This window comes from Drosophila yakuba, chromosome 3L (assembly GCF_016746365.2).
Source record: "Drosophila yakuba strain Tai18E2 chromosome 3L, Prin_Dyak_Tai18E2_2.1, whole genome shotgun sequence".
Classification (NCBI taxonomy): Eukaryota; Metazoa; Arthropoda; class Insecta; order Diptera; family Drosophilidae; genus Drosophila; species Drosophila yakuba.
Window position 1 is genome coordinate 18,731,623 of NC_052529.2, and position 23,269 is coordinate 18,754,891.

A 23,269-nucleotide genomic window follows, 5' to 3' on the forward strand; every position below is an offset into this window, starting at 1 on the left:
CCGCTCTGGTCACACTGGCAGTTCGCAAATAAATTATTCGCACACAAAAGTAAGCACTTTACAAAAGTAATGTGTACTATATAATCGATGAAATACATGTTCGAGCCATCGTAATGCCCATGAGATCGAGTTCACATCCGCGAAACGAGTGAAATGGATAGAAAGTGATTGCATTGCCGATTCGCCCCACGAACAGTTGTTTGTGCGTGTGTGTGTTTGTACTTAGTGACGTGCGCTCGCTGCGCTGCAACTGCGCTGCTGCTGCGCCGCTTAGCTGGACTGCAACGCAAAAAGGGAACCCAAAATATTGGATAGCTATCCATAGAAATTGCCAACGTAGGATCGCCTGAACGCAGGATGGAGAAGTTTCCGCTGAAGGGCAGCAGGGAGGCCGCCGCGGAGGGCAACAACTACATAACCGCCTACCAAACAGTCATGAAAAAGGTAGCCCACCATAAAACCCACTGGGATTTCCCCCCTTCACTTTCGCAGCAGAACAAATGTCTGTTGAAAAAGTTAAATGCGGCTAATTTTAAATAAATATGGTGGAAAAATACTTATAGCTGTTGTTGGCACGGCCATTTCAAATTAAACTTGTTTTAATAGGTATTTCATTCACTTTATAATCCTTAAATCCGTACTTCTGCGAGATTTGGTTTTCAAAAAATGGCACCAAGCCCAATAAAGGAGTCTCTTTTATCCAAATTCCGAACAAATAATAGCAAACTTTCGGTTGGAATTTAATTTAAATAGACTGCTAAAGCTTTCCGGATAAGGGCCAAACCCCTGATTACGGCAGTATTCTACGAAATGACACAGAAACATCTGGCACAAGGGGGCGGAAATGCTTTCAATTGTAATTCAACGTACAGATGTGTGTCGCTTTTAACGTTTCAACGGTGTCGCTTTGTCCGAGATCATAATCTTATCATTGCGTATGCGTAAACAAAGCGTTTGAGACTACCTCTCCAAATTCACAAACCTTATCTTATAGCTTTTCGTTTATTTTGCTTATTCAGTCGAACGGCCACACAAACGGAGCCGGCGGCGACGGCAACCTAGACGGATCTTTTCGTGACCACCCGCTGGCGCAGCACACGAAACTGACCACCTCGCTGACGGCGGCGGGCACCGACGACGAGGATATGATCGACATCACACCGCGCTCCAGTCCGGGCGATGTGATCGGCGGCGGCGGAGGAGGTAGCAGCAGTGGCTATCACCGGGAAACGGCCACCGAATCGGACACCGAACGAGATTTCGGACACTCTGGCGGCAGCGGCGGCGGCAATCACCACAATCAGCGGACAATGCACCAGCATGTGCCAACTCACAGTGCCTTCGGCGATCCCATGGACGGTGAGTTCAGAGAGATCCATTGCGTAAAGCAGCCACTGTCGCTGTCTGTGGTGTTAATCAAGAACATGATCATTTGACTAAGGCTACGTCACCTTGTCTCTCTGCCAGTTCTGAATATTCGGTGGCGTGGCTCACAGCTGTACTCGCTCCCTGGGCGATTCAATTAATATGTACAATCATTAGCATACAGACATGTATTGTGGAGCCACCAGTTAAATTCACGAAAAATACGTACATATATAAATATAACCACCACCACAGAGCCACTGTTTACGCACGTGACGCAAATTTAGCAAAATAATCACTGAGTTGTCTAAACAACCAGCTGGCATTTCTATTCGGAACTATTTATCAAAACGAAAATAAATGAATTATACTTGTTGGGTAAATACTTATTCATATATGTGATGATGAGTACAATCACAAAGGCAATTATGATGTTAGCAATTAAATTAAATTAAAACGATCAATATCTATAAGAATAAACAATTATTTTTCTAGAAACCAGTTAAGGAAAATAGTTAAATCACAAAACTTGACACGTTCTTAGTCTTGACACCTGAATGAAACACAAGAAAAATACGCAGAATTTTTGTGCTAATGCTTTTAAGACCCTGTTTCTCTTTGGACTTTGATATAAAACCATTAAAATTAAAGTAATCAGTATAATAATCGTTTAGCTACGACAATATGAATCAGAGCTTACAGTGTCAAATCCAAAATGTTTATTGTATTCTTTTTCATTGCTTTAGGAGCCCTATCCTTCTATGGTTCCTCGGACGTGCAAGATGATATTCCTGGCATTGGACAGTACGAAGACTTTCACACTATTGATTGGCAGCGGGACATTGCCCGCGATCGGATGCGACATCGCTACATAGTCAAGAAGCGACAGGACTCCCTGTGGGATCTGATAAAGGTAGAATTGTTTATGATTTAAATTACACTTAACTAATCAGTCATCTTAATTTAGGGTTCCATTGATGCCGGATCTGGCTGGCTATGCGTTTTACTTGTCGGAATCGCCGCAGGCTGTGTTGCGGGCATGGTGGACATTGGAGCCAGTTGGATGTCAGATCTAAAGCATGGCATTTGCCCACCTGCCTTTTGGTTTAACAGGGAACAATGCTGCTATCCGGCCAAACAGTCGGTGTTTGAAGAAGGCAACTGCTCGACGGTGAGTAATACTACATTCTCTTACAAATAAGTGACAATAACCGCCGCATTTCATTTCAGTGGAAAACCTGGCCGGAGATCTTCGGTTTGGATCGAAATGGCACCGGGCCATATATCGTCGCTTATATCTGGTATGTGCTGTGGGCCTTGCTATTTGCTTCGCTCAGCGCCTCCCTTGTGCGAATGTTTGCGCCCTACGCCTGCGGGTCTGGTATTCCCGAGATTAAGACCATTTTGTCGGGCTTCATCATACGCGGCTACCTAGGAAAATGGACGCTTCTGATCAAATCAGTGGGTCTGATGCTGTCTGTGTCCGCCGGCCTCACTTTGGGAAAGGAAGGACCCATGGTCCACATTGCCAGTTGTATTGGAAACATATTTTCGCACGTTTTTCCTAAATATGGTCGAAATGAGGCGAAGAAGCGTGAGATTCTTTCGGCAGCAGCAGCGGCAGGCGTGTCTGTGGCCTTCGGAGCACCAATCGGTGGAGTTCTTTTTTCGCTGGAGGAGGTGTCCTACTATTTTCCATTGAAGACATTGTGGCGCTCATTCTTTTGTGCATTGATCGCCGCATTCGTTTTACGATCGCTGACTCCGTTTGGCAACGAGCATTCCGTGCTCTTCTTCGTGGAGTACAACAAGCCCTGGATCTTTTTCGAACTTATTCCTTTTGTTTTCCTCGGAATTATGGGGGTAAGTGCAATGTAATTTCGAAGTACTGTGTCTCATTAAAATACATACTATTTCTTACAGGGTGTTATTGGCACGTTTTTCATCAAAGCCAATTTGTGGTGGTGCCGCTACAGGAAGTTCAGCAAGCTGGGCCAGTATCCAGTAATGGAAGTGCTCTTCGTGACCCTGGTCACTGCCATCATTTGCTACCCCAATCCATTTACCCGTATGAACATGAACGAGCTGATATTCCTATTGGTGAGCAAGTGCTCACCCGGAGATGTCACCAATCCATTGTGGTACGTTTTTAAATAACAATTATGTTAGACAATAATATAATATATATTATAATAATACGATAATAATTATTATAACTATTTATTTTCTTACAGTGATTACAAGCGCATGAACATAACCTCGGGCAACACTTTCATTGAGGTTACGGAGCCAGGTCCCGGTGTTTACAGCTCCATTTGGCTGCTGATGCTCACCTTTATACTTAAACTGGCCCTGACCATCTTTACGTTCGGCATGAAAGTGCCCGCTGGTCTGTTTATTCCGTCCCTGCTGCTTGGCGCTATCATGGGCCGTATTGTGGGAATCGGCGTGGAGCAGTTTGCCTACAGCTATCCCAACATTTGGTTCTTCACCGGCGAATGCGCTGACAGCAATCTAATCACTCCCGGATTGTATGCGGTTGTGGGAGCAGCAGCTGTGCTGGGAGGTGTCACTCGAATGACCGTCTCCCTGGTAGTAATCATGTTCGAATTGACAGGCGGCGTGAGGTATATTGTGCCCCTAATGGCTGCTGCCATGGCTTCCAAGTGGGTGGGTGATGCTCTCGGCAGGCAAGGTATCTACGATGCGCACATAGCGCTGAATGGTTATCCGTTCCTAGATAGCAAAGAAGAGTTTTCGCATACAACGCTGGCCGCAGATGTGATGCAGCCAAAGTATGTATAAGGTATAAAAATTATCATCAAAATTATCTAACAAATACTACATTTTAGGCGGAATGAAACTTTGAATGTCATCACCCAAGACTCCATGACTGTGGACGATGTGGAAAACCTTCTTAAAGAGACAGAACACAATGGCTATCCAGTTGTGGTGTCGCGGGAGAATCAATACTTAGTCGGCTTTGTGTTGCGCAGGGATCTTAACTTGGCCATAGGTGAGTCATGACTAGCTACGAGCTCATGTGTTATAATTTAATATTAATATTTTTACAGGCAATGCCAAGCGTCTGATCGAGGGCATTAGCAGTAGCTCCATAGTATTATTCACATCATCCCAGCCCATTCAAAATCTGGGACCCCAGCCGCTGAAGCTGAAAAAGATCTTGGACATGGCACCCATTACAGTAACAGATCAAACGCCAATGGAGACGGTAGTGGACATGTTCCGAAAGCTAGGCTTGCGCCAAACATTAGTTACACACAACGGGTGAGTTTTTAGCCAGAAGCAGTTTAACCAGTTTCAAGTTATCTAATCTAATTTCCATTGCAGTCGCTTACTAGGAGTAATTACCAAGAAAGATGTGCTACGCCACGTGAAGCAGATGGATAACGAAGACCCTAATACGGTGCTCTTCAACTGAATTTATCAGCCAATCAGAAGCTGGGCGAGCGCTGCTTCTAGTTATTATTATGTGAACTATGTGCAAAATGCAGATTGCAATCTAAGCTTAAGTGAAAAGTTGAACGAGTGGATGCAAAGTGGACTGAAATGGATTAGAGTGGAATCGCGTGATTAGGACATATAGGATCGGACGTTCGAACGTGAGAGATTTAGCAAAATTGTGTGCAGTTCTATTATATATTTATATATCGCATATATCTCGTTAATGTTAATTGTATAATTTATTTTACTGTAGGCAAATGGTTATAAAAGATTAGTGTATTCATTTATTGCCATTTTGTAATTATGTCATTGTAGCACTTTTCTACACACAGCATATTTTTCTTTTATATGGTCACCTACAACTTGATCAAGAGTGTGCACTATAAAATGATCTATAGTTGTAAAAGGAAAGTTTTATTTTGTGAATCGTATGTGAAAACGCGTTTTTAACGAGATTCCCACAGAGAAAGCAGTCTTATTTTACGCCAAACTTTCGAAATGACTTCGTTTGTTGCATTTTGTTCAAAATTCTACACAGATAAACTCTTGTTTATACAATACATAGTCTATATTTACATGTGGTATTTGTTAGAGATCTGAAAAATTTTAAAATAAAATCGTGTATATAGCAACCCTAAGAGAAGATGAAACCGTACATATTAACATAAGCAGTAATGCAAATACAAGCGATTATTGAGAACAAAATCCAAATCGACCCTTTAGTATTCTACGTAAAATATCTGGAATTCATCGCCATAGAGGCCTGCAATTAACCAGCGCCTGTAAGATAAGTATTCTTCACAAATGTGTATTTTTTGATTTCTTTGTATAATTAGCTCACCCATTGTCGCTACTTCGGATAAGGCTTCCCTTGCCGCGAAGTCCTCCCTTGACATGGGCATGTGCTCCATCACTCACTCTATAGTATTCCAGCGATCCATCATTGGCTGGGCAGTAGATGATGTTCCCATCCCGACTGCAGGCGATTACGTTCTTAAAGGGTAGTGGGATTTGTACTATCAACTGAGTCATATCCTGTACAGCAGTAAAGAGGAAATAAATAAAGCTCAGCTGGTTTGTTTGCCATGTAATCACCTCATCCACAAGACGCATATCGTGATAGAAGGCTTGCCCACTGAGATCGCAGCTCAGGACGAACTGGTTGCCTTCCATTTCAGTGCGAATCAGCGTGGTCACCATGAAAAGATGTCGCCGTAGGGCCAACAATTTGATCTGCTTGGTGGCTGCGGTTTGGCGCCGAGTGTTCCAGCAGCGATAGACGCCACCATCGTTAGTGCCCACGACGAAATCATCCAGACCAAGGGTCAACATTGCCGTGGGCTCTGATGTAATCGTTGCGGGAAGGGTGTACCTGGTGGTATTAATTGAAGAATAAAGATTAATGTAGAAAAACGTTTTGTTTAGTTATTGGAGCGCCTTACTCCCAATCCAGAGCCATCTGCCTGCTCAAATCCCACTGTCGAACGCTGCCATTGGCAAAGCAGGCCAACAGAAGCTGTTCCCTCGGCCAGTCCAGAGCCACTGCAGCACCCTGGGCAGACGACACACTGTAAAGCTGTTTGATATCGACGCTATCGGAACCCCTCGCCTGCTCATATAGCCAGATGAATAGCTCCCCGTCCATGGTGGAGCCAGCGAACATGGTCTTGTTGAACGGATTTGTGCATAGACTTCGCAAGCAGGATTTTAGGGGCAGAGTTTTGGCCTCTGTGTACATCACCAGGTTGCCACTGGACATTCTTTGGGGAACAAACAGTTTTAGCTGCTGATCCACATGCTCGCACCAGTCATCATGGGGAGCTACCGTGGTGGCCACCAGAACTGGAGCATTATTGGTATGCACACACAGCCAGATGGCCAGTCCTTGCGAGTTGTCCGCACCACCCATTGCCAGCTTCTGGTACGTGTACACCTGCAGTTCCTCCTCCAAGCGGCACTGACTCATCGTTTGATCCTCCATCAGAAGAGTGGAATTCATTAGCTCTCGTTCTACCATGGGACAGATTTGTCGCAGCCACTTGGCCAAAGCCCTCTCATCGTATTCCACATCCTTGCTGCTAACTACTCGTCGCTCCGTTTGTGTGGCTACATGCAGCTTCTCCTGCGTTCCGGTAGCGGTGTCTTTGCTAGGAGGCGGTGGATCAGTGCCCGTACAGTTGTCCACCAGGGCGTGCTGCTTCTCCAACGGCTGTGTTGCCGGAAATTCAACCACGGGTGAGCTGTAATGCGATAGTACGTCCATTTTCCTTCAGCTTCAAAATGGTACTGTTTTGGCCACAATATTTTGTGGCTATCGGTATCCTAGGAAACCAAACGCTTTAACCCTTAAACAGAGCCATAGGGAAACATATGTGAAGATCAATTCTGAATCTAAGCTTTATCTTTGCTTTATGAATATAAATTAATGTACAAGTATTATATTATTATTTTTTTTTCGCGCGAGTCCACGGCCCCACCTTCCGCCCAACCGACCGAGGGGGCTGCCGTGTATCGCGGGAAGATAGACGCGAAATAGAAGACAGTGAAGAACGATGAAATATATATATACTAGTAAGATCTAAGAATTTGTTAACTACGTTAGTATTGATCGCTTTAGGAACGGCAGAGAGTCAGAATTAAAGATAATAGGATAGAATCTATTATAGTCAGAACATAATACTCTGTAGGGATCATGCAACTCATAATTAGATCTTTAGATTGATTTGAAATTAACGGTACGTAATTTTTAATAAATCTGCTATACATTTTAATAATTCATTTTTTTTGGCGAAAGCTCTAGATCTTAAATTTTGGCAATTTAAAATGAAGAGTAAATCTAAAAAAACGTTTAAATACTTACACAAATCTTATAAACCTCCTTAGAAGTGTTAGAAAATAAAAAGGCTTAAAAAAAAAAATAGGTGACAACCCATTAAAAATTGCATAGTACAAATCCTTGAATACCATATTTTAGGAGGCTTTGCTGCCATCTGTCATTACAAGCAAGTTTGATTTGCAGCAAAGACGTCTAAGCAGCGAAAGAAATATAAAATAAGTAAAAATGTTGGTTTCGTGGGCTAAAATGGCTACGGGTAAGAGGAATAAACCAATTTCACATGACCTGCCTCCTCTGAAAATTAAAAACTATGTTAGCATGTGCAAGGATGGGCATAAAGATGGGTCCGGGAACCGGAGGTCATCGGGCCAACTATCTTGGTAATCCTGTGAAGCTTCCCAGCCATGCTCGCTACCTTCACGCCTCCTTTTCCCTTTGGGATGACAAGGATAAGAAATCGGGCGATGAGTGCGAGCCCAAACCGCAGGACGTCTGCAAGACGGACGCGGAACTGGTCAAGAAGAAGGATGAACGCGAGGATGAGTGTGAGGAGAAGAAGTCGGCCGGAGGAGGCAAGGTGCTGGATAGCAAGGGTCGCAAGGGTGTCATCCATGCTGTCATCGGTCCTGTCATCGATGTGTACTTCGAGGAGGAGGTTCCGGAGGTTCTCAACGCCCTTCAGGTGCAGGATGCTCCCATTGACAACCTGGTGCTGGAGGTAAGTCAAAGGATTATCCAATTACTAGACCGACGCCATTAAGAAAACCCACATAGTCAATTTAATATAAATATAACTCTAAGAAATAGATTAATCATTTTATTAATGTCTAACATTTAACATTTTCAAAATTTGAAAATAATTCTATTAATATATTGTTTATCAACCCATTTCTGATTGCTGATTCTGATAGGTATTTCACCACCTGGGCAACAACATCGTCCGTTGCGTGGCCATGGATTCCACCGAAGGGCTCCGTCGTGGTCAGCCGGTAATCGATACGGGTTACCCCATCCGTGTGGCGGTGGGCAAGGCCGTTTTGGGACGCATTCTCAACGTGGTCGGCGATCCCATCGACGATCGCGGTGAGATCAAGTCAGACTACTACTCCTTTATCCATAACGATGCCCCGGAGCTAACCGACTTAAGCGTGAAGCCAGAGATCCTGGTCACCGGCATCAAGGTGATTGATTTGCTGGCTCCTTACGTAAAGGGCGGCAAGATCGGGCTGTTTGGAGGCGCCGGCGTGGGCAAGACGGTGCTCATCATGGAGCTGATCAATAACATAGCCAAGTCCCATGGCGGTTACTCCGTGTTCGTGGGCGCAGGAGAGCGAACACGCGAGGGCAACGATCTGTACCATGAGATGATTGAGTCCAAGGTCATATCCCTGGAGGATGAGTCCTCGAAGGTGGTTCTGGTCTTTGGCCAGATGAATGAGCCACCGGGCGCTCGTTCTCGGGTGGTTCTCACCGGACTGACCATCGCCGAGTATTTCCGCGACGTGGACGGGCAGGATGTGCTGCTCTTCATTGACAACATTTTCCGTTTCACGCAGGCGGGATCGGAAGTGTCGGCCCTGCTCGGGCGCATTCCCTCGGCGGTGGGCTATCAGCCAACTCTGGGAACCGACATGGGCACAATGCAGGAGCGGATTACTAGTACCCGCAACGGTTCCATCACTTCCGTCCAGGCTGTCTACGTGCCCGCCGATGATCTCAGTGATCCCGCTCCGGCGGCTACCTTTTCGCATTTGGATGCCACCACTGTGCTCTCACGTCCCATTGCTGAGTTGGGTATTTATCCGGCTGTGGATCCCTTGGACTCCTCATCCCGCATTCTCGATCCCGATGTTGTTGGCGAGGAGCACTACAATGTGGCTCGAGCAGTTCAGAAAACTCTGCAGGCCTACAAGTCGCTTCAGGACATTATCGCCATCCTGGGAATGGATGAGCTGTCCGAAGATGATAAGTTAACGGTGGCCAGGGCCCGCAAGATGCAGCGCTTTCTTTCGCAGCCGTTCCAAGTGGCTGAGATCTTCACTGGACATCCGGGAAAGCTGGTGCCGGTGGAGAAGTGTGTGGAGGGCTTCAAGCGGTTGTTAAATGGGGAATACGACGACATCCCGGAGATTGCCTTCTACATGGTTGGGGATGCCGAAGAGGTGCTGGCCAAAGCCACCCAACTGGCCGCCAGCATGTCAGGAGATACTCCTCCAGCCAAGGCGGAAGGCAAAAAGGAGGACAAGAAGGACGAAAAGGAGGCAAAGCCAGAGGAGGGCAAGAAGGAGGAGCCGCCGAAGGGAGAAGACAAAAAGAAGGAAGCAAAGGATGACAAACCGAAGGAACCGGAAAAGAAAGATTAGGGTATTTGAATAGCGATTCCATCTACGAGATTACCCTTTACAAGTTATTATAAGAACTTTACATTTGTAAATTTTTTTTTAATCTAAAATATAATATTTCTTTTATCAACTCAGATCTATTTGTATTCATTTTTAATATACATAGAAAAGCATTAAACTTCTATTAATAGAAAAAAAAAACCAAATATTTATGCGCCCACTTTAGAATTTACTAAAATCATATAAAATTACATTTTGAACTTACGATCCATCTCGCGGGCAGTGTGAACAGTGCTTATCTTCCACAAGGCCATATGACTTCCACTTTGCCGGCTGTTGTTACGTTTTGCCTCTTCTTCTTATTCGGCAGCAAAATGCTTAGGATTTTCAATTTACGCGTTGGAAATCGCTTATATTCTGTGAAAGCGTCCAAAAAAGATGCAAAGAAATACACTGACACCATCAACCTGCCAAAGACCAAGTTTCCCAACCGCCTGACCGCAGCAAAACGTGAGGAACAGGAGCGTCTAGTTCTCGAGGCAGGTTCTTGGATATGTGAAGTAACCAAATCTTAATGTATCAAATTATATTTTGCAGAAGAAGATTGCAGTTTCCTATGCGTACCAGGAGCAGAGACTGGCGGAGAATGGGAAACCCACCTTCGTCCTTCACGATGGACCGCCCTATGCCAACGGAGAACTCCACATGGGCCACGCCGTCAACAAGATCCTTAAAGATATCACTCTGCGCCAGCGAGTAGCACATGGTCAGCAGGTCAACTACGTTCCTGGCTGGGATTGTCATGGCCTGCCAATCGAACTGAAGGCCACAAGCACAGCTCAAAACCAGAGTGCTCAAGAAATCCGGAAAAAATGTGAGATATTTCCATTGGTATAGATACCATTACCACTTTATTATTTCTTACAGCTCGTGCCTTTGCTTTGGAGGCCATTAAATCGCAGAAGGAAGAGTTCAGCAGCTGGGGCATTTTGGCCAACTGGCAGAAAGATAATATCTACATGACTCTTCAGCCAGATTTTATAGTCAATCAATTGCAAATGTTTTATAATCTGTACGAAAAAGGTCTGGTCTATCGCGACTTAAAACCAGTTTACTGGTCACCTTCATCCAGGTGCGTTAATGACAACATAAAAGGATACATTACACTATCTAATATTTTATTAGGACAGCCCTGGCCGAGGCGGAACTGGAATATGATGCCAATCACATAAGTCCCTCGGTATATGTGAGATTTGCTCTTAATCCAAGTAGCTTCGATATACAGGATAAGCAAATTTATGCACTCGTCTGGACCACAACACCTTGGACCTTGCCGAGCAACCAAGCTATCTGTTACAATGCGTCTTTGGAGTACGTTCTCGTCACGTTATCGGATCGCAACCAGGATGAGCTATACCTCATGGCTTCAGCTCTTATGGAGGACTTTGAGTCCAATACTCAGCTAAAATGTGAGATAGTGCAGCATTTGAGTGGAGAATCCTTGAGCAAGCTGAGCTATAATCATCCGATTGACATAGAACAATCGAATATGCCCTTCTTCGAAGCCAGTCATGTGCAGGATAGCAAAGGCACTGGCTTGGTGCACACAGCACCCGCCCATGGACCAGAAGATTTCCTTGTTAGTCTGACCCAAAAAATTCCTGTTAAATGTTTTGTGAATGAGGAGGGCACTTACACCAAGGAAGCTCCTGATTTTCTACGCGGACAATCAGTGTTGGATCAGGGAAATTCCCTAGTCCTTGAACGCATAGCAGAGGATGTGGTTCACTCCTCCAAGCTGGAGCATTCCTATCCCATAGATTGGCGTACAAAAAAGCCTGTGATAATTCGTGCCAGCGAACAGTGGTTCATTAATACCGAAAAGCTTAAGTCGCCTGCTGCCGACGCCTTAGAACAAGTAGAGATCTATCCTAAAGCCAATGCTGACGCCAGCAAGAAGGCATTGCTCACCCAACTCCAGAAGAGACCCTATTGGTGCATTTCCAGGCAGCGAGCGTGGGGCGTTCCCATTCCCGTTTTCTACAGTCGGGATTCCGGAAAAGTGGTACTTAATTCTACTCTTATAGAGCATCTCTGCAATCTGCTGCGCCAGGAGGGATCAATAGACTTCTGGTGGGTAAAATCCGTGGAGGAACTTGTTCCCGCTAATATACTTCGAGAGCTTCGCTGTGAAGCCAAAGATCTTGTCAAGGGCACCGACATTTTGGACATCTGGTTCGACTCTGGCAGCACATGGTCTGCTGTGCTGGGGAAGGATAAGATAGCCGATTTGTATCTTGAGGGGTATGATCAATTTACCGGCTGGTTTCAGTCTTCCCTTCTAATGAGCATTGCTGCTCGGGAATGTTCTCCCTACAAGTAAGTAAATACGTAATACCTAAAAAAAACCTTTTTATCCCCATCTTTACCTCCAATAGAGCCCTCTTTGTTCACGGATTCACAGTGGATGAGAAGGGATACAAGATGTCGAAATCGTTGGGTAACGTAATTTCCCCAAAGCAGATTACCAAAAAGTATGGGACGGATGCACTGCGTTGGTGGGTGGCTTCCCATGGAACGCAACACATGTCCATAACGGTTAGCGATAAGCTACTGCAGCAGGCGGCAGAAAATCTGAGCAAGGTTCGTGGGACTCTGCGGTATTTAAAAGGCGTTATTGGAGATAAACAATCGGCGGAGAAGCTAATACCAACTTCAGATAAGAGCTTTCTTAATCGTTTTTTGTTAAGCCAGTTGGTTGAGTTTGAATCTGAGGTAGGAAACTGTTGTAAGCTCTGTTTTTCATATAATCATGTCATTCGCTTTTAAGGTGGAGAAGCTTTACAATGCTTATGAGTACAATCGTGTTGTCGCCTATGTTCAAAACTTCATTGCCAATCAGGTGTCCGCTGTCTATGTGCATCTCATCAAGGACCGCCTTTATTGTGGTGATGATCAGGAGATACTGGCCATTCGTCAGACTCTTACCCACTGTTACCAACAACTCTGCAAGAGCTTATGGCCCGTTGTTCCCTTCCTGGTGGAGGAAAGTTGGAGCTACTATGACACCACATGTGCTGCATTCCACGAGCAGATTGTTCGGACTGAACCTGAATGGCGGGACAACAAAGCCACTGAAACGATAAACGCAGCGTTCAATGTTAAACGTCTTATCAACCAGCAGGCTGGCGATGTTAACACCTGGCACTTGGCCGTGACCATCAAAGGAAAGGAAAGCGGTCAACTAGGATTGCTGCGAGAACTTCACAGTCCTCTTGGAGAGGCTTTCAGCAATTCTGAATTGTGCGAAGTACTGCAAGTGGGGTCAGTTACTCTCTCACAGTCCAATAATGACGACTTGGACATTGCTTTGAGTACACTTCAGACATCACTGTGCCCACGTTGCCGTCGCTATGGTCTGGAGGATGAGCAAAATACCTGTCAACGATGCTCTGACGTAATGAATGCAAAGAACTAAGCATAAGGAAGTGTTGTTTTTTAGGTGTAAGGAATACATTTATGTTTTCAAAAACTCTGTAGGCATTTCATGATGGTGTCGCGTAGCTTGAGCCGGGTCGTTGGCTTTCCGCCGCAGATAATGTGCGTCTCGTTGTCCTCGAACTTGATAACTGTGTCCTCATTGACAAGGTTCAGTGTCAGAGCGCCGCCTGTGCGGTCAAGCTTGATGTTGGAGAAGCCATCCTGGGTTAGCCTCTTCATGACTGCCTCTACATCGATGCTGCCATACTCGTATTTAACGTTCTTCAGCACATCCTCCTTGGTCGGAGCGCTATTACTTGAGATGGTCTCTTCTTTAATGCTATCCGCGCATGGCTGGATGCAATGGACCTTGTCCTTGACTTGCAGAACTCCCGTCAACGTGGAGAAGGTCACGCCAGCCGCCACCTCCTTTGGCGATATTTTCTGGGCCAATTCCGAGGTAATGTAGATTCGATCCAGCTTTCGTTTTAATGGCAGACGTATAATCTCGCCGCACTTGAACGTTATTATCTTCTTGTCCGGCTGTTCAATGAACAGATTTGGAGCCGAGGGATGTGGTTTTGTGTACGCCTCTGGGATGACAAGCACATTTGGTTTTAACTCCTTGATCAGTTTATTGGCCTGCTGGTAATTCAGAGAGGTGTCGATGGGACAGTAAAAAGCCTTCATGGCCAGTGGCTGGAACGGCGCCAGTACTTGAAGGTACGGAAAGTCCGGCTCCGTGAATATGATGGAGTTGTTGGGATTATTGCCCCACATCTCGATGAAGTGAACAGCGTCGCCAAAACGCAAGCTGGGATGGCCACAAAAGACCACGCAGGGCTGTAAAAAGCGAGAGAATTTAAAGTATGAGATACAAAAAATATATATAGATATATATTAGACAAACCCTACTTGCCGAAAGTCCTTGCTAAAGCCCTCAGAGAAGACATGGTTGTAGTGCTTTAACTTGTTGTTGCGCAGGTAAAAGGCATGTGGGAAAGGATCGTCGGGGAGATACACTTTGTTCTGCTTGGCGGAACTTAGCCACTCGGCCAGGATGTTGGAGTAGGCCAATGAGCTGTCTGCCACTGGAGATATGAAGAACATGGGAACATTGTTGAGGCCAGCGTTTTCCAAGTTCTGTGTGAGGCACTCAAAGAGGTCATAGACAACGCCCGAAGGATAACAGGGAATCAAGGCAGACCCATTGTTGCGGATCGTCAAGGCCACATTCATACAGAGTTCGCCCAGCTTCGTGTCCGGATTGACTGTCGGGGCCTGCGTCAGTCCGGTCATGATGAGCACATCGGCGTGCTTAAGCGCCGACTGATTGATAGGCCTAGGATGTGTGGTCAACGTGGAGGAACCACTGACATAGCAAATCTTTTCATGGGCCGTGCTCAGTACCCAGTTGCTGGAGCCCAGGCAGTAGCCAGAGCTGACAGGAGTGGCGATAAAGGCCCCGAGGATGTCAAGCTTCTCGTCGTAGCCCATGATGGTCACCTTAGACAGACTGCCTTGAACGTCCTTTAGACTAAAGATCGTGCGCCACTTCTTGGCGCGAAAGGCTTCGCTTAATGGACTGGGCAAGAGATGGAGCTTCTCCTTCCATAGCCGAGCGGTGCATGCCTTGGGCGAAACTTCGATGTAGTCAACCAGCTCCTCCAGGAAAAACCGTCCAATCTGTAGCGTTGGCTCCGTGGCATAGACTTTGCCCTTGAACCCTGTGTTCTCCGTGATGTACGGCAAGGCCAGCATATTTAGATAATTCGAGATAAGTATCACATCCACTTCGCTAAAATCCAGCATTTTGTCCATGGGCAGATTAAACTCAGGCGTCGAGTCCACGAAAACCCGGCCGCAGCAGTCCTTAAGCTCACCATCCATCTGGGGATCGTGATCCCGGCTGGGCACGAAGTTGGGCAAATTGGACCACTTCAGGGACTGGACGAAGGGCAGCGGAAGGAAATTCAGGACTGTCTGCTCCGTGAGGCCGCAGTCCAGCATTATCCGCAGGCCCTTGAAGGTAATGATGTAACATGGCTTGGCCAGGTCCCCGCTGAGACAGTACTGCAATGAGGAGAGTGACTTCCGCTGATTAGATTGCTATTAACCTAGCATGATGACTTACCAATCGCATTTTATAAACCGTCACTGCCGACTAAACGATGCAAGTTTGTTTATATTTTGACCAGGGATGTAAAGCAATCGGCCTTCAATTGGTTCACTTTTGAACCGGAATCGGCACCCTGCTAAATTATAATCCAAAGGCACAAAAATGCATGAATTACAAATTTTGGTCAATATAATAATGATTGTTCAACTCGTTTTAGGATGTATTCCAAAAAATATTTAGTTCCCTTCTCTGGTTCCATAAATTGTTGCTTTCCATCCCTGGTCTGTTTATTTGGTTTTTCACAAATTTGAAAAATGCCCCAGCAAATTCGCGTGGTACAATGCATCCAATGCAAAATGTACCAGGTAAGCGCACAAATCTCAAGTAATCCTTAGAACTCAATAGCTACTTAAATACTTCATTTAAATAAGGTGGACTTCGTGAAAAAGGCCAACACATGGCAGTGTAAAGTTTGCCGGCAAAACCAAAATTTACTTAAAGAGTTCTTTCGAGGATCGGCAGCAGAATGCCGGGTTAAGGTGCAGCATCTCAATTTGGAGCGCGGAATGCAGGAGGATAGACTGAATGGTTTATTTCTCACGGCAAGGGAGCAGCTCCAAGCGGAGGAAGACTGTCTGGAACACGACGAAAACACTACACCTCAGAAAAATGTAAATAAATGGGCAAACTACGTAGACAAAGCACTTGAAAAGTCTGCAGTGGAACCCAGGATAACCGAAGAAATGTCCGACGAAATTTCGATGGACTTTAGGAAAACCAGGCGCACAGAAGCACGGTCCTTCAAACGTTCTGCAGAAAATATGCCGTCAGCAAATAAGAAAAGTTGCTCTAGATGGAGCGATTTTTTATAATCTTAAAAAAATATATATACCTCATGAAGATGAGTAAAATTCTTTAAAAATGTAATTGTTGGTAGATGCTAACATTCTTTATATTCTGACATATAATATATTAAAATTTATGTATTCAGCGAATAATATTCCCAGTATTCGGTTATCTTTAGAAGATTAATATCAGCTTTGTAAATGGATTAAACTTATCCTTATTGAAAAAAAAATAATTTCATTATAATTGTTCAATACGTTTTATTAAAATCCGCTTTGTTCTTGTATTTGTGTAAATGAGTGTGAGGGCCAAAATGTTCACATTCAAACTGAATTACATTGCCTTGCCTTGCACTAATGCTAAAAAAATACAAGTTTTATGATCCGCTAAATATGGTTAGTTAATGTTCGTGTATTGGGGATTCACTAATCGCCAATTGGGCAACATGTTGGACATGCTTAGCTCCTTGTGCCCAAATTGGTTTGAATACTCGTGTACAGATAAGAGTTGGTTATAGTTAAGTGGCGCTTGGACGCGCATTTATCTTAAGAGAAATTGTAATTTTAGTAGCCGACTACGTGTATATAATCTATTCCCGCCGCTTAGGCACTGGCAGGAGTGCCTCCGGCACCCTCCTTCTTGGCCACTTTCTCATCAGAGCCGGTATCATCGATGTCATTGGACTCCGTTTCCGTGCCGGGGGGACCACCAGCCTTGCCCGATGACCTACGTCGCTTGCGGTTGACGCGCCATGGACGCATGGGAAACTTCATGGCCGGCAGCGGCTCCATGCCGAGCACTTTGTATATCTGGCGGAAGGCAATGTAGCGCAGGAAGAGCTGTGCGGACACAGTGAGATCCTCGCGTTCCTGTTTGGTCAAGTCGAGAAGAGCGTCTGTGGGGTCCTTCTCGCAGGGATCCAGCAGGCCCGGTCCGTTAATTAGAAAGCCCGAAGATAAGGCCTCCATGATGCGGCGCATGCAGTCGCCGGGTGAGATGGGAAAGCCAGCCGACGAGATCACCTTCTCTACGAGGAGCTCCAAGGACCATTGAGGCAGCGCCTGCCAGGAGGCCACGCGCTGGCACAGATCCCTGAGGATGCGTATGACCATGACGCACGACTGAAGGCCTGTCGCTCGAGCCTGGAACCATTTTGCATGACGCAAGTCAGCTAAAGCCTAAAGAAATATTCATAATTGGTTAATGACTTTTCTAGTTGCTTTTTAGGGATACTTACACGTAGACAGGGCTCACGGGCCAGGAATTCGGAATCGCCTTCACCTTCTTCGCTGGTGGAAACTTCCCCGGGATTGGCATCGCGCAGCAAAGGCGAGGTGAGGGTAATCTTAACCGAGACAGCCTCGTCCAGCACAATTAGGGCGGCTTCTTCGGCGTTGACCTCCACGCGGTAATTGACCTGAATTTCGCCTGAAATCAAGAGAGCAATGGAACAAAATGTGACAAAGGCGTCTTTGAAGGAAGCTCAAAATATCGAAATACTAGATTCGACTTGGAAAAAGAGACAAACATTGTGGGTGAAACAAAATTCCAGTGTGGGCCCGCAAACTACACGTATGTATACATTGTAAAATAGTGATTAGCAACAATTGAATATATAGATATATATTGTTCAAATGGGGACTTGATGCACGGTATGAAAAGCACGAATAATGTTTGTTTCTTCCCACGATCCTCGTATTCGCTCGGTTCCCAGCAAACAGGAGATTCGTTCGACTTGCGTGCTGGGATCGGTATCTCCGTTTGGGGCCTCGTAAACGGAATTGCAAGCTCGAGACTCGGACTCGGCGTCATCCACCCGTTGCAATTCCACTTAGAGCGCGCACTTCTGTATTTTACTGAATTTCGACTTGAACTATTAAACGGAATTATCTTGATTTGTTTGTTGGTTAGTTTGCATTAAAATATTGAACGAAATTTATGGCTGCGGGAAACGTTGACCAGACGTCTCGTGTTCAGTACTCTCCATTCACGGTGCGCAACGCAAATTTCGGTCGCAATTTTTGTTTGCATTTTTAGATATAGATAGATATATATTTTCTATATTGGACAATCAAGCTTGATACACACAATTCGGCCGCTTGTACATATATATGTATACGAGATTACAGAGTATAGATATATTTGCTTGGTTTCGAGTGAAAGGTGAGGCAGCACATCGGCGCTGCAATTTTGGCCCAAGCACTTGCATTCTCGTGTGTGGATCAATCGCATTGCTTCTTGGCATGTTGTTGTGTTGTTCAACTTCTTGGCCAGGCCATCAAAGGACTTTATTTACACAAAGTTTCATCCGGAATCGAATCGAGGGCGCGCAAACTTTGTATAAATATATTCCTTTGGTTCGAATTTCAGTTGGTTAAGAGTTTGGATTTGACTGTTTCATCAAGGACACCACACCACATTAGACTGCAGGAGGCTGGACTTGTGGCACCGAGTCCGCGCTTGTTACCGTGACGATCCGCTGGTGGTGATTGGATTGGAGTGGAGCGGAGCAGCAGCAGCCGAGCGGGAAGAGGAGCAACCTGGGAGGGCTGAGCTACAGCTACAGATGGCTAACTGAACGACACACTCAAGACTCTAGACTCACAGAGCTTCTAGGCTAAGGCTCAATGCTCGAGGCTCGAAACTTATCCTGCAGAGAGAGAAGCTGAAAACGGCAAATACGTTTTTATTCGCAATTAGTTGCTATGTTGGCTGGGGCGTTGGGCGCGGTTTGGCGGGCGTGGCAATCTATATCCACCGCAACAACAGGGCTCAACTCTAGTTGTCCTAGTTTCTATGTACAATAATTTTATATAGTTAAATTTGATTTATTTTGCTGACTTTTTCCACACAAATTGCCCGTCGAACGTGAACGTAATGAATAGCGAATGTGAACGTATCGTGAGTTGCGTGCGTTCATCTTGCATTAGCGCTCCGAAAATCGATTGGTTTTCGTTTATAAGTTTTAGTTGATTAGTTTGAGCCGCTTCCAATTTGGCCAAATTCACCTGCGCAGGTCAGTGTGAAATTGGCCAAGCTAAGAACGTGTTTATGTATTTTTTGTTTTGATTATGATTCAGTGATGCTTTTCAGCCGCATTTATCACTCAAGCCATTTCTCTGGAAAAAGTTTTCTTCTGTTCCTCTTATTAGGACAACCAAAATGTCATTCAAGAATAGTGGAATGCAATTTGTACGTTGGCATCTGCCCCATCTCACTTACCTGCCACCTCCTTGAGTTTGTCGGGCAACACATTGGCCACACGCTGCAACAGACCCGAAGTCGGCTTCTCCGCGCAAAGGACGACCAGCTCAACGGCGTTGTCGCCGTGGAGCAGCAGCCCCTTGGCCAGGTAGCCCACTCGCATCACTCCCTTCAGGATGCGCACGACATTGCCACCATTGTCGGCGTCCTTGTGGAACGAGAAGATCTGATTGTCGCGTCCGTCTTTCTCCGACGGCTTGTCAGCCTTGTCCTTCTTATTGGCCGCTCCGGCATCGCTGGGTTGCTCGGCCAGGGCATCGGAGACCAATTTGAGGGCCCTCTCGGTGTGCGAGACGATGCGCTGGATGGTCTGCAGCTCTTCCTCCTTGGGATAAATCTCGGCGTGACGGGCAATGGCGTGGCGATCATCAGTGCTTTCCGGACGACGAACATTTCCGCCGGGCATCATGCCAAAGTGCGGCGGCGGTCCATTACCCATTCGCCCAAAGCGTTGGGCACCTGCAATGGTAATTTATATAAATATATATATTTGTGCTCATAATAATCAACCAAGCTCCAATTAAATATCTTATCTAACAAAAGGGAACAGACAGACAAACTCGACTGGCTATTGATCCTTATTAAAAGTGTGTATACATACATAAATTATATTTCTTTCTCTTTTCTATAACTTTTTTCTACGTTTAACGGGTTTTAAAGTACTATATTTTTTCGGCTCTTCAACTGCTGTTACAGCCCTGCAACACTATTACGTAATAAAATGTGCTTCATTGAATAAATTTCCTAATATAAATGTTTATTCCTTTGCCTATTAAGCTTACCCAAAGGGGTTGGTTTAGTCTAGTGCAGTGTTTATTCCCAAGTATTATAACGTGTAAACTCACCTCCGAAACTGCGCGACATCCAGTTGTTGTAGTCATACTCTTCGTTGTATTGTCGATTGCGCTGCTCCTCCCAGTAGCCGCCGTCGTGATCATCACCGCCGCGATGCGAGGACATCATGGCCCGGTTGGCACGGGCCTCAGCCAGGCGACGCTGGCGAGGAGTGGGCTTGAAGTCGACGACTAGATCTGGCTGCACCTTTCGCTTGTACTGCAAGCGATGGCGACGGCCCTTCATGTGCATCTCCTTGGCATTCGGGTCGTTGAACTTGCAATCGCATAGCTTGCAGTTGAAGCTCAATATCTTGCCCTCTTCGTCCTTGACCTCCTCAATATACTCGCCACCCACCGGCTTAATGTTGTCCGTGTTTTCGCCCAGCGAATCATCCAAGTTATCATCGAGGTCTCCAGCTGCGTCGCTCTCGTTCGCGCCGCCTTCGGTCTTAACAACAGCAGCTCCGGCTGCTCCACCAGCCCCAACAGCAGCAGGCACAAAGTTGATCTTGCCCATCTTTTTGGGCTCCTCCGATGGAATGGGTTTGCCCAGTTTCTGGTGCAACTTGACAACCTTCTGATGCTTGGCTCCGCGCACATGAGCGGCATATGCGTCCGTACCAGTGCATGTCACATCGCACAGCTCGCAGTGGTAGTTGTTACCACGATTTTGTGTAGTACTGGTGGCACTAGCAGACATCTTGAGCGAAGCCTCGCGTTTCTTGTGTTTCTGACCCTCCAGATGCTCGCGATAGGTCTGCGGTCCGGCGCACGAGATCTTGCACACTTCGCAGTAGTGCAGCTGCTGGGGACGTGGAGGTGCCTTAGGACGCATACCCCTTATGGCCGGAGCTCCCGGAATGGTGGGTCCCATCTTACGCTGATACCAGTTATTGGCGCCGCCATTTGGCTTTTGGTTTGGATTGCCCTGATGCTGTTGGGCCACATACATGCTAGCCGCATTGTAGAGGGCTGTATCATAACCACTGTAATTGTTGCCCGCCGGAGGAGCCGAGCTAGGCGGCTTGGGACCACCATTCGACTTGTCCATCTTGCCCTTAACCTGATTCTTGACTGGCGGAGCCGAGTAGTGCGTCTTGCTGACCGAGGCTGTCGAACCGGAGGCGTTGTAGCTGGCCGACGATTGCTGATAGAATGTCTTGGAGGCGTCGTACGATTGCATGGCACTGCGGTAGTCGGCGTAGCCACCGTAACCCCCCGCCCCTGGGCCAGAGGGAGCGCCAGCGCCCGCTCCTGCTGCTCCGCCGTAACCACCCTGTCCGGCGGCCACAGCGGCATTCTGATAGGCGGCCGCATTCGCGTAGGTGGCATTGGTTACCGCCGGGTACGAGACCTGGCCCGTATTGTACTGGGTGCCGCCGTAGTTAAACCCGGCGTAGTTGTTGTTGGCCATTGTCGTCGGTGTGCTGCAATTACGGAAATCGAATTTGTTTGACAATCTTTTTGCGGTTTAGTAGTTTACCATTGGCATTTGCATTTTGTATCAGCCCCCATCCCCACCAAGTGCTCTACTTACATTAACTGTCCTATCCGACTGACTGTCAATATTTATGCGACTTCGAATGCGGATTTATTCGGGAATTTATATGTGCTTTCCGCGTAATAGCCTGTTTATAGCTGTAAAGGCAAAGTGGTCTTAGTCACGTCATGTTGAAGAAGGGGCTCCCCCACCACTTTCCCATCCGTTTTTCATCTCCTTTTCTCTATCGATTTTTACCCTGCAACTTTAGACGCACTTTTCGCGTGTCTAGTCCACATGCGAGTGAACACACGTGGCGAACTCTTTTTCAACGGCACTTTAGCTCACGTTGCGCATGGCTAAATTACAGTTAATAGAAATTATAATTACCTCAATTCTGCTAAATAAAATTTTCCTTCTGTCTATATGCGCCGGTATTAGTGTGGCCGCAGAGTTATCGGAAAATTATACCGTTAAGCCGGAAAATACTGTTTGTACCATTTTCAACGTATACCATAATAAATATACCATTACAATATGTTTATGTAATAATGTAATAAGTTAAATATAACTAATGAGCATGGTCTATTATTTTTATGAAACATGGAAATTTGTCGCGACATGTCCGTAAATCTTTTGTGTTTTACTGCAAATTATCAAAAAAAAAAAAATTTGAAGGTCGCACTCTTATCGAAATCTCGATATAATGGTATTTTAAAAATGGAAAGGGTCTGCGCTGTTTCTACACGAAACAGAAAAATGCAATTTCCTCCAAAACTGTGGATAAATTTGTAATAAAACTTTTTGCATAAATAATGAATAAAATTATAAAACTTTTTAGATACCGTGCAACGTGGAACACGGTCTGTGAGCGGAGTAATTAATATTTGTGTTTAGCGGGAATATTTTTTTTACATGTACGTTGGCGGTTATGTAGCCCAGCTTCGAACACGATGAATGTAAAAACACGTGTCGTAAAAGAAATATGCTATTTCCTCCAAAAATGTGGATCAAATTGATATGAAACTTTTTGCATAAATAATGAATAAAATTATAAAATGTTTAAAATACCGTGCAACGTGGAACACGCTCTGTGAGCGGAGTTATAAATATTTAAAGCAAGCGCACAGCTCTTTTTGTTAATATAGCGGTTCATGACATGAATTGGCTGCGGTACTTGTACTAAAGAAGTAGGCATTTTTAAATGCCACTGTTACGAGATTTTCTGGAAATCTT

The 23,269-nt window shown here is 45.6% G+C and overlaps 7 protein-coding genes across 11 annotated transcripts; 4 read left to right on the forward strand and 3 right to left on the reverse strand.

Annotated features, from left to right (window-relative positions):
- The first annotated feature begins 17 nt into the window (after window positions 1-17).
- On the forward strand, window positions 18-5,535 carry LOC6539631 (H(+)/Cl(-) exchange transporter 5). Its single transcript, XM_002086477.4, has 10 exons — window positions 18-444; window positions 1,020-1,359; window positions 2,112-2,278; window positions 2,333-2,536; window positions 2,596-3,228; window positions 3,289-3,506; window positions 3,600-4,160; window positions 4,218-4,381; window positions 4,440-4,653; window positions 4,717-5,535. The coding sequence occupies exons 1-10, from the start codon at window positions 358-360 to the stop codon at window positions 4,805-4,807; spliced, it is 2,679 nt and encodes an 892-aa protein (XP_002086513.3). The 5' UTR covers window positions 18-357; the 3' UTR covers window positions 4,808-5,535.
- LOC6539630 lies at window positions 5,384-7,279 on the reverse strand. Of its 2 annotated transcripts, XM_002086478.4 has the most exons (4): window positions 6,273-7,273; window positions 5,926-6,202; window positions 5,672-5,865; window positions 5,384-5,610 (listed from the first exon to the last, which is right to left on the reverse strand). In XM_002086478.4, exons 1-4 carry the CDS (start codon window positions 7,091-7,093, stop codon window positions 5,550-5,552), a joined length of 1,353 nt encoding a protein of 450 aa, XP_002086514.2. In that variant the 5' UTR covers window positions 7,094-7,273; the 3' UTR covers window positions 5,384-5,549. The 2 variants fall into 2 exon arrangements, with proteins under 2 accessions (XP_002086514.2, XP_039229604.1); XM_039373670.2 differs by having other exon boundaries at window positions 5,672-6,202; window positions 6,273-7,279.
- A 517-nt stretch (window positions 7,280-7,796) lies between these two features.
- LOC6534573 (ATP synthase subunit beta, mitochondrial) lies at window positions 7,797-10,142 on the forward strand. The gene is made up of 3 exons (XM_002095213.3): window positions 7,797-7,922; window positions 7,984-8,384; window positions 8,578-10,142. The coding sequence occupies exons 1-3, from the start codon at window positions 7,892-7,894 to the stop codon at window positions 10,027-10,029; spliced, it is 1,884 nt and encodes a 627-aa protein (XP_002095249.1). The 5' UTR covers window positions 7,797-7,891; the 3' UTR covers window positions 10,030-10,142.
- Window positions 10,143-10,350: 208 nt separating this feature from the next.
- On the forward strand, window positions 10,351-13,540 carry LOC6534574 (isoleucine--tRNA ligase, mitochondrial). The gene is made up of 6 exons (XM_002095214.3): window positions 10,351-10,547; window positions 10,606-10,882; window positions 10,936-11,140; window positions 11,194-12,387; window positions 12,447-12,783; window positions 12,839-13,540. Exons 1-6 carry the CDS (start codon window positions 10,383-10,385, stop codon window positions 13,484-13,486), a joined length of 2,826 nt encoding a protein of 941 aa, XP_002095250.2. The 5' UTR covers window positions 10,351-10,382; the 3' UTR covers window positions 13,487-13,540.
- On the reverse strand, window positions 13,484-15,719 carry LOC6539628 (integrator complex subunit 9). The gene is made up of 3 exons (XM_002086481.4): window positions 15,623-15,719; window positions 14,404-15,561; window positions 13,484-14,331 (listed from the first exon to the last, which is right to left on the reverse strand). Exons 1-3 carry the CDS (start codon window positions 15,629-15,631, stop codon window positions 13,534-13,536), a joined length of 1,965 nt encoding a protein of 654 aa, XP_002086517.2. The 5' UTR covers window positions 15,632-15,719; the 3' UTR covers window positions 13,484-13,533.
- A 130-nt stretch (window positions 15,720-15,849) lies between these two features.
- LOC26534943 (MRN complex-interacting protein) lies at window positions 15,850-16,685 on the forward strand. The gene is made up of 2 exons (XM_015195238.2): window positions 15,850-15,972; window positions 16,039-16,685. Exons 1-2 carry the CDS (start codon window positions 15,922-15,924, stop codon window positions 16,477-16,479), a joined length of 492 nt encoding a protein of 163 aa, XP_015050724.1. The 5' UTR covers window positions 15,850-15,921; the 3' UTR covers window positions 16,480-16,685.
- An 8-nt stretch (window positions 16,686-16,693) lies between these two features.
- On the reverse strand, window positions 16,694-22,570 carry LOC26534913 (zinc finger RNA-binding protein). 4 transcript variants are annotated; one of them, XM_015195239.2, is made up of 6 exons: window positions 22,424-22,569; window positions 22,091-22,191; window positions 20,563-21,980; window positions 19,676-20,176; window positions 17,691-17,881; window positions 16,694-17,631 (listed from the first exon to the last, which is right to left on the reverse strand). In XM_015195239.2, exons 3-6 carry the CDS (start codon window positions 21,965-21,967, stop codon window positions 17,056-17,058), a joined length of 2,673 nt encoding a protein of 890 aa, XP_015050725.1. In that variant the 5' UTR covers window positions 21,968-21,980; window positions 22,091-22,191; window positions 22,424-22,569; the 3' UTR covers window positions 16,694-17,055. The 4 variants fall into 4 exon arrangements, 3 of the variants coding, with proteins under 3 accessions (XP_015050725.1, XP_039229377.1, XP_039229378.1); XM_039373443.1 differs by having other exon boundaries at window positions 20,563-22,013; XR_005560980.1 differs by lacking the exon at window positions 16,694-17,631 and adding an exon at window positions 18,921-19,118 and having other exon boundaries at window positions 17,748-17,881; window positions 22,424-22,570.
- Between the last annotated feature and the right edge of the window lie 699 nt (window positions 22,571-23,269).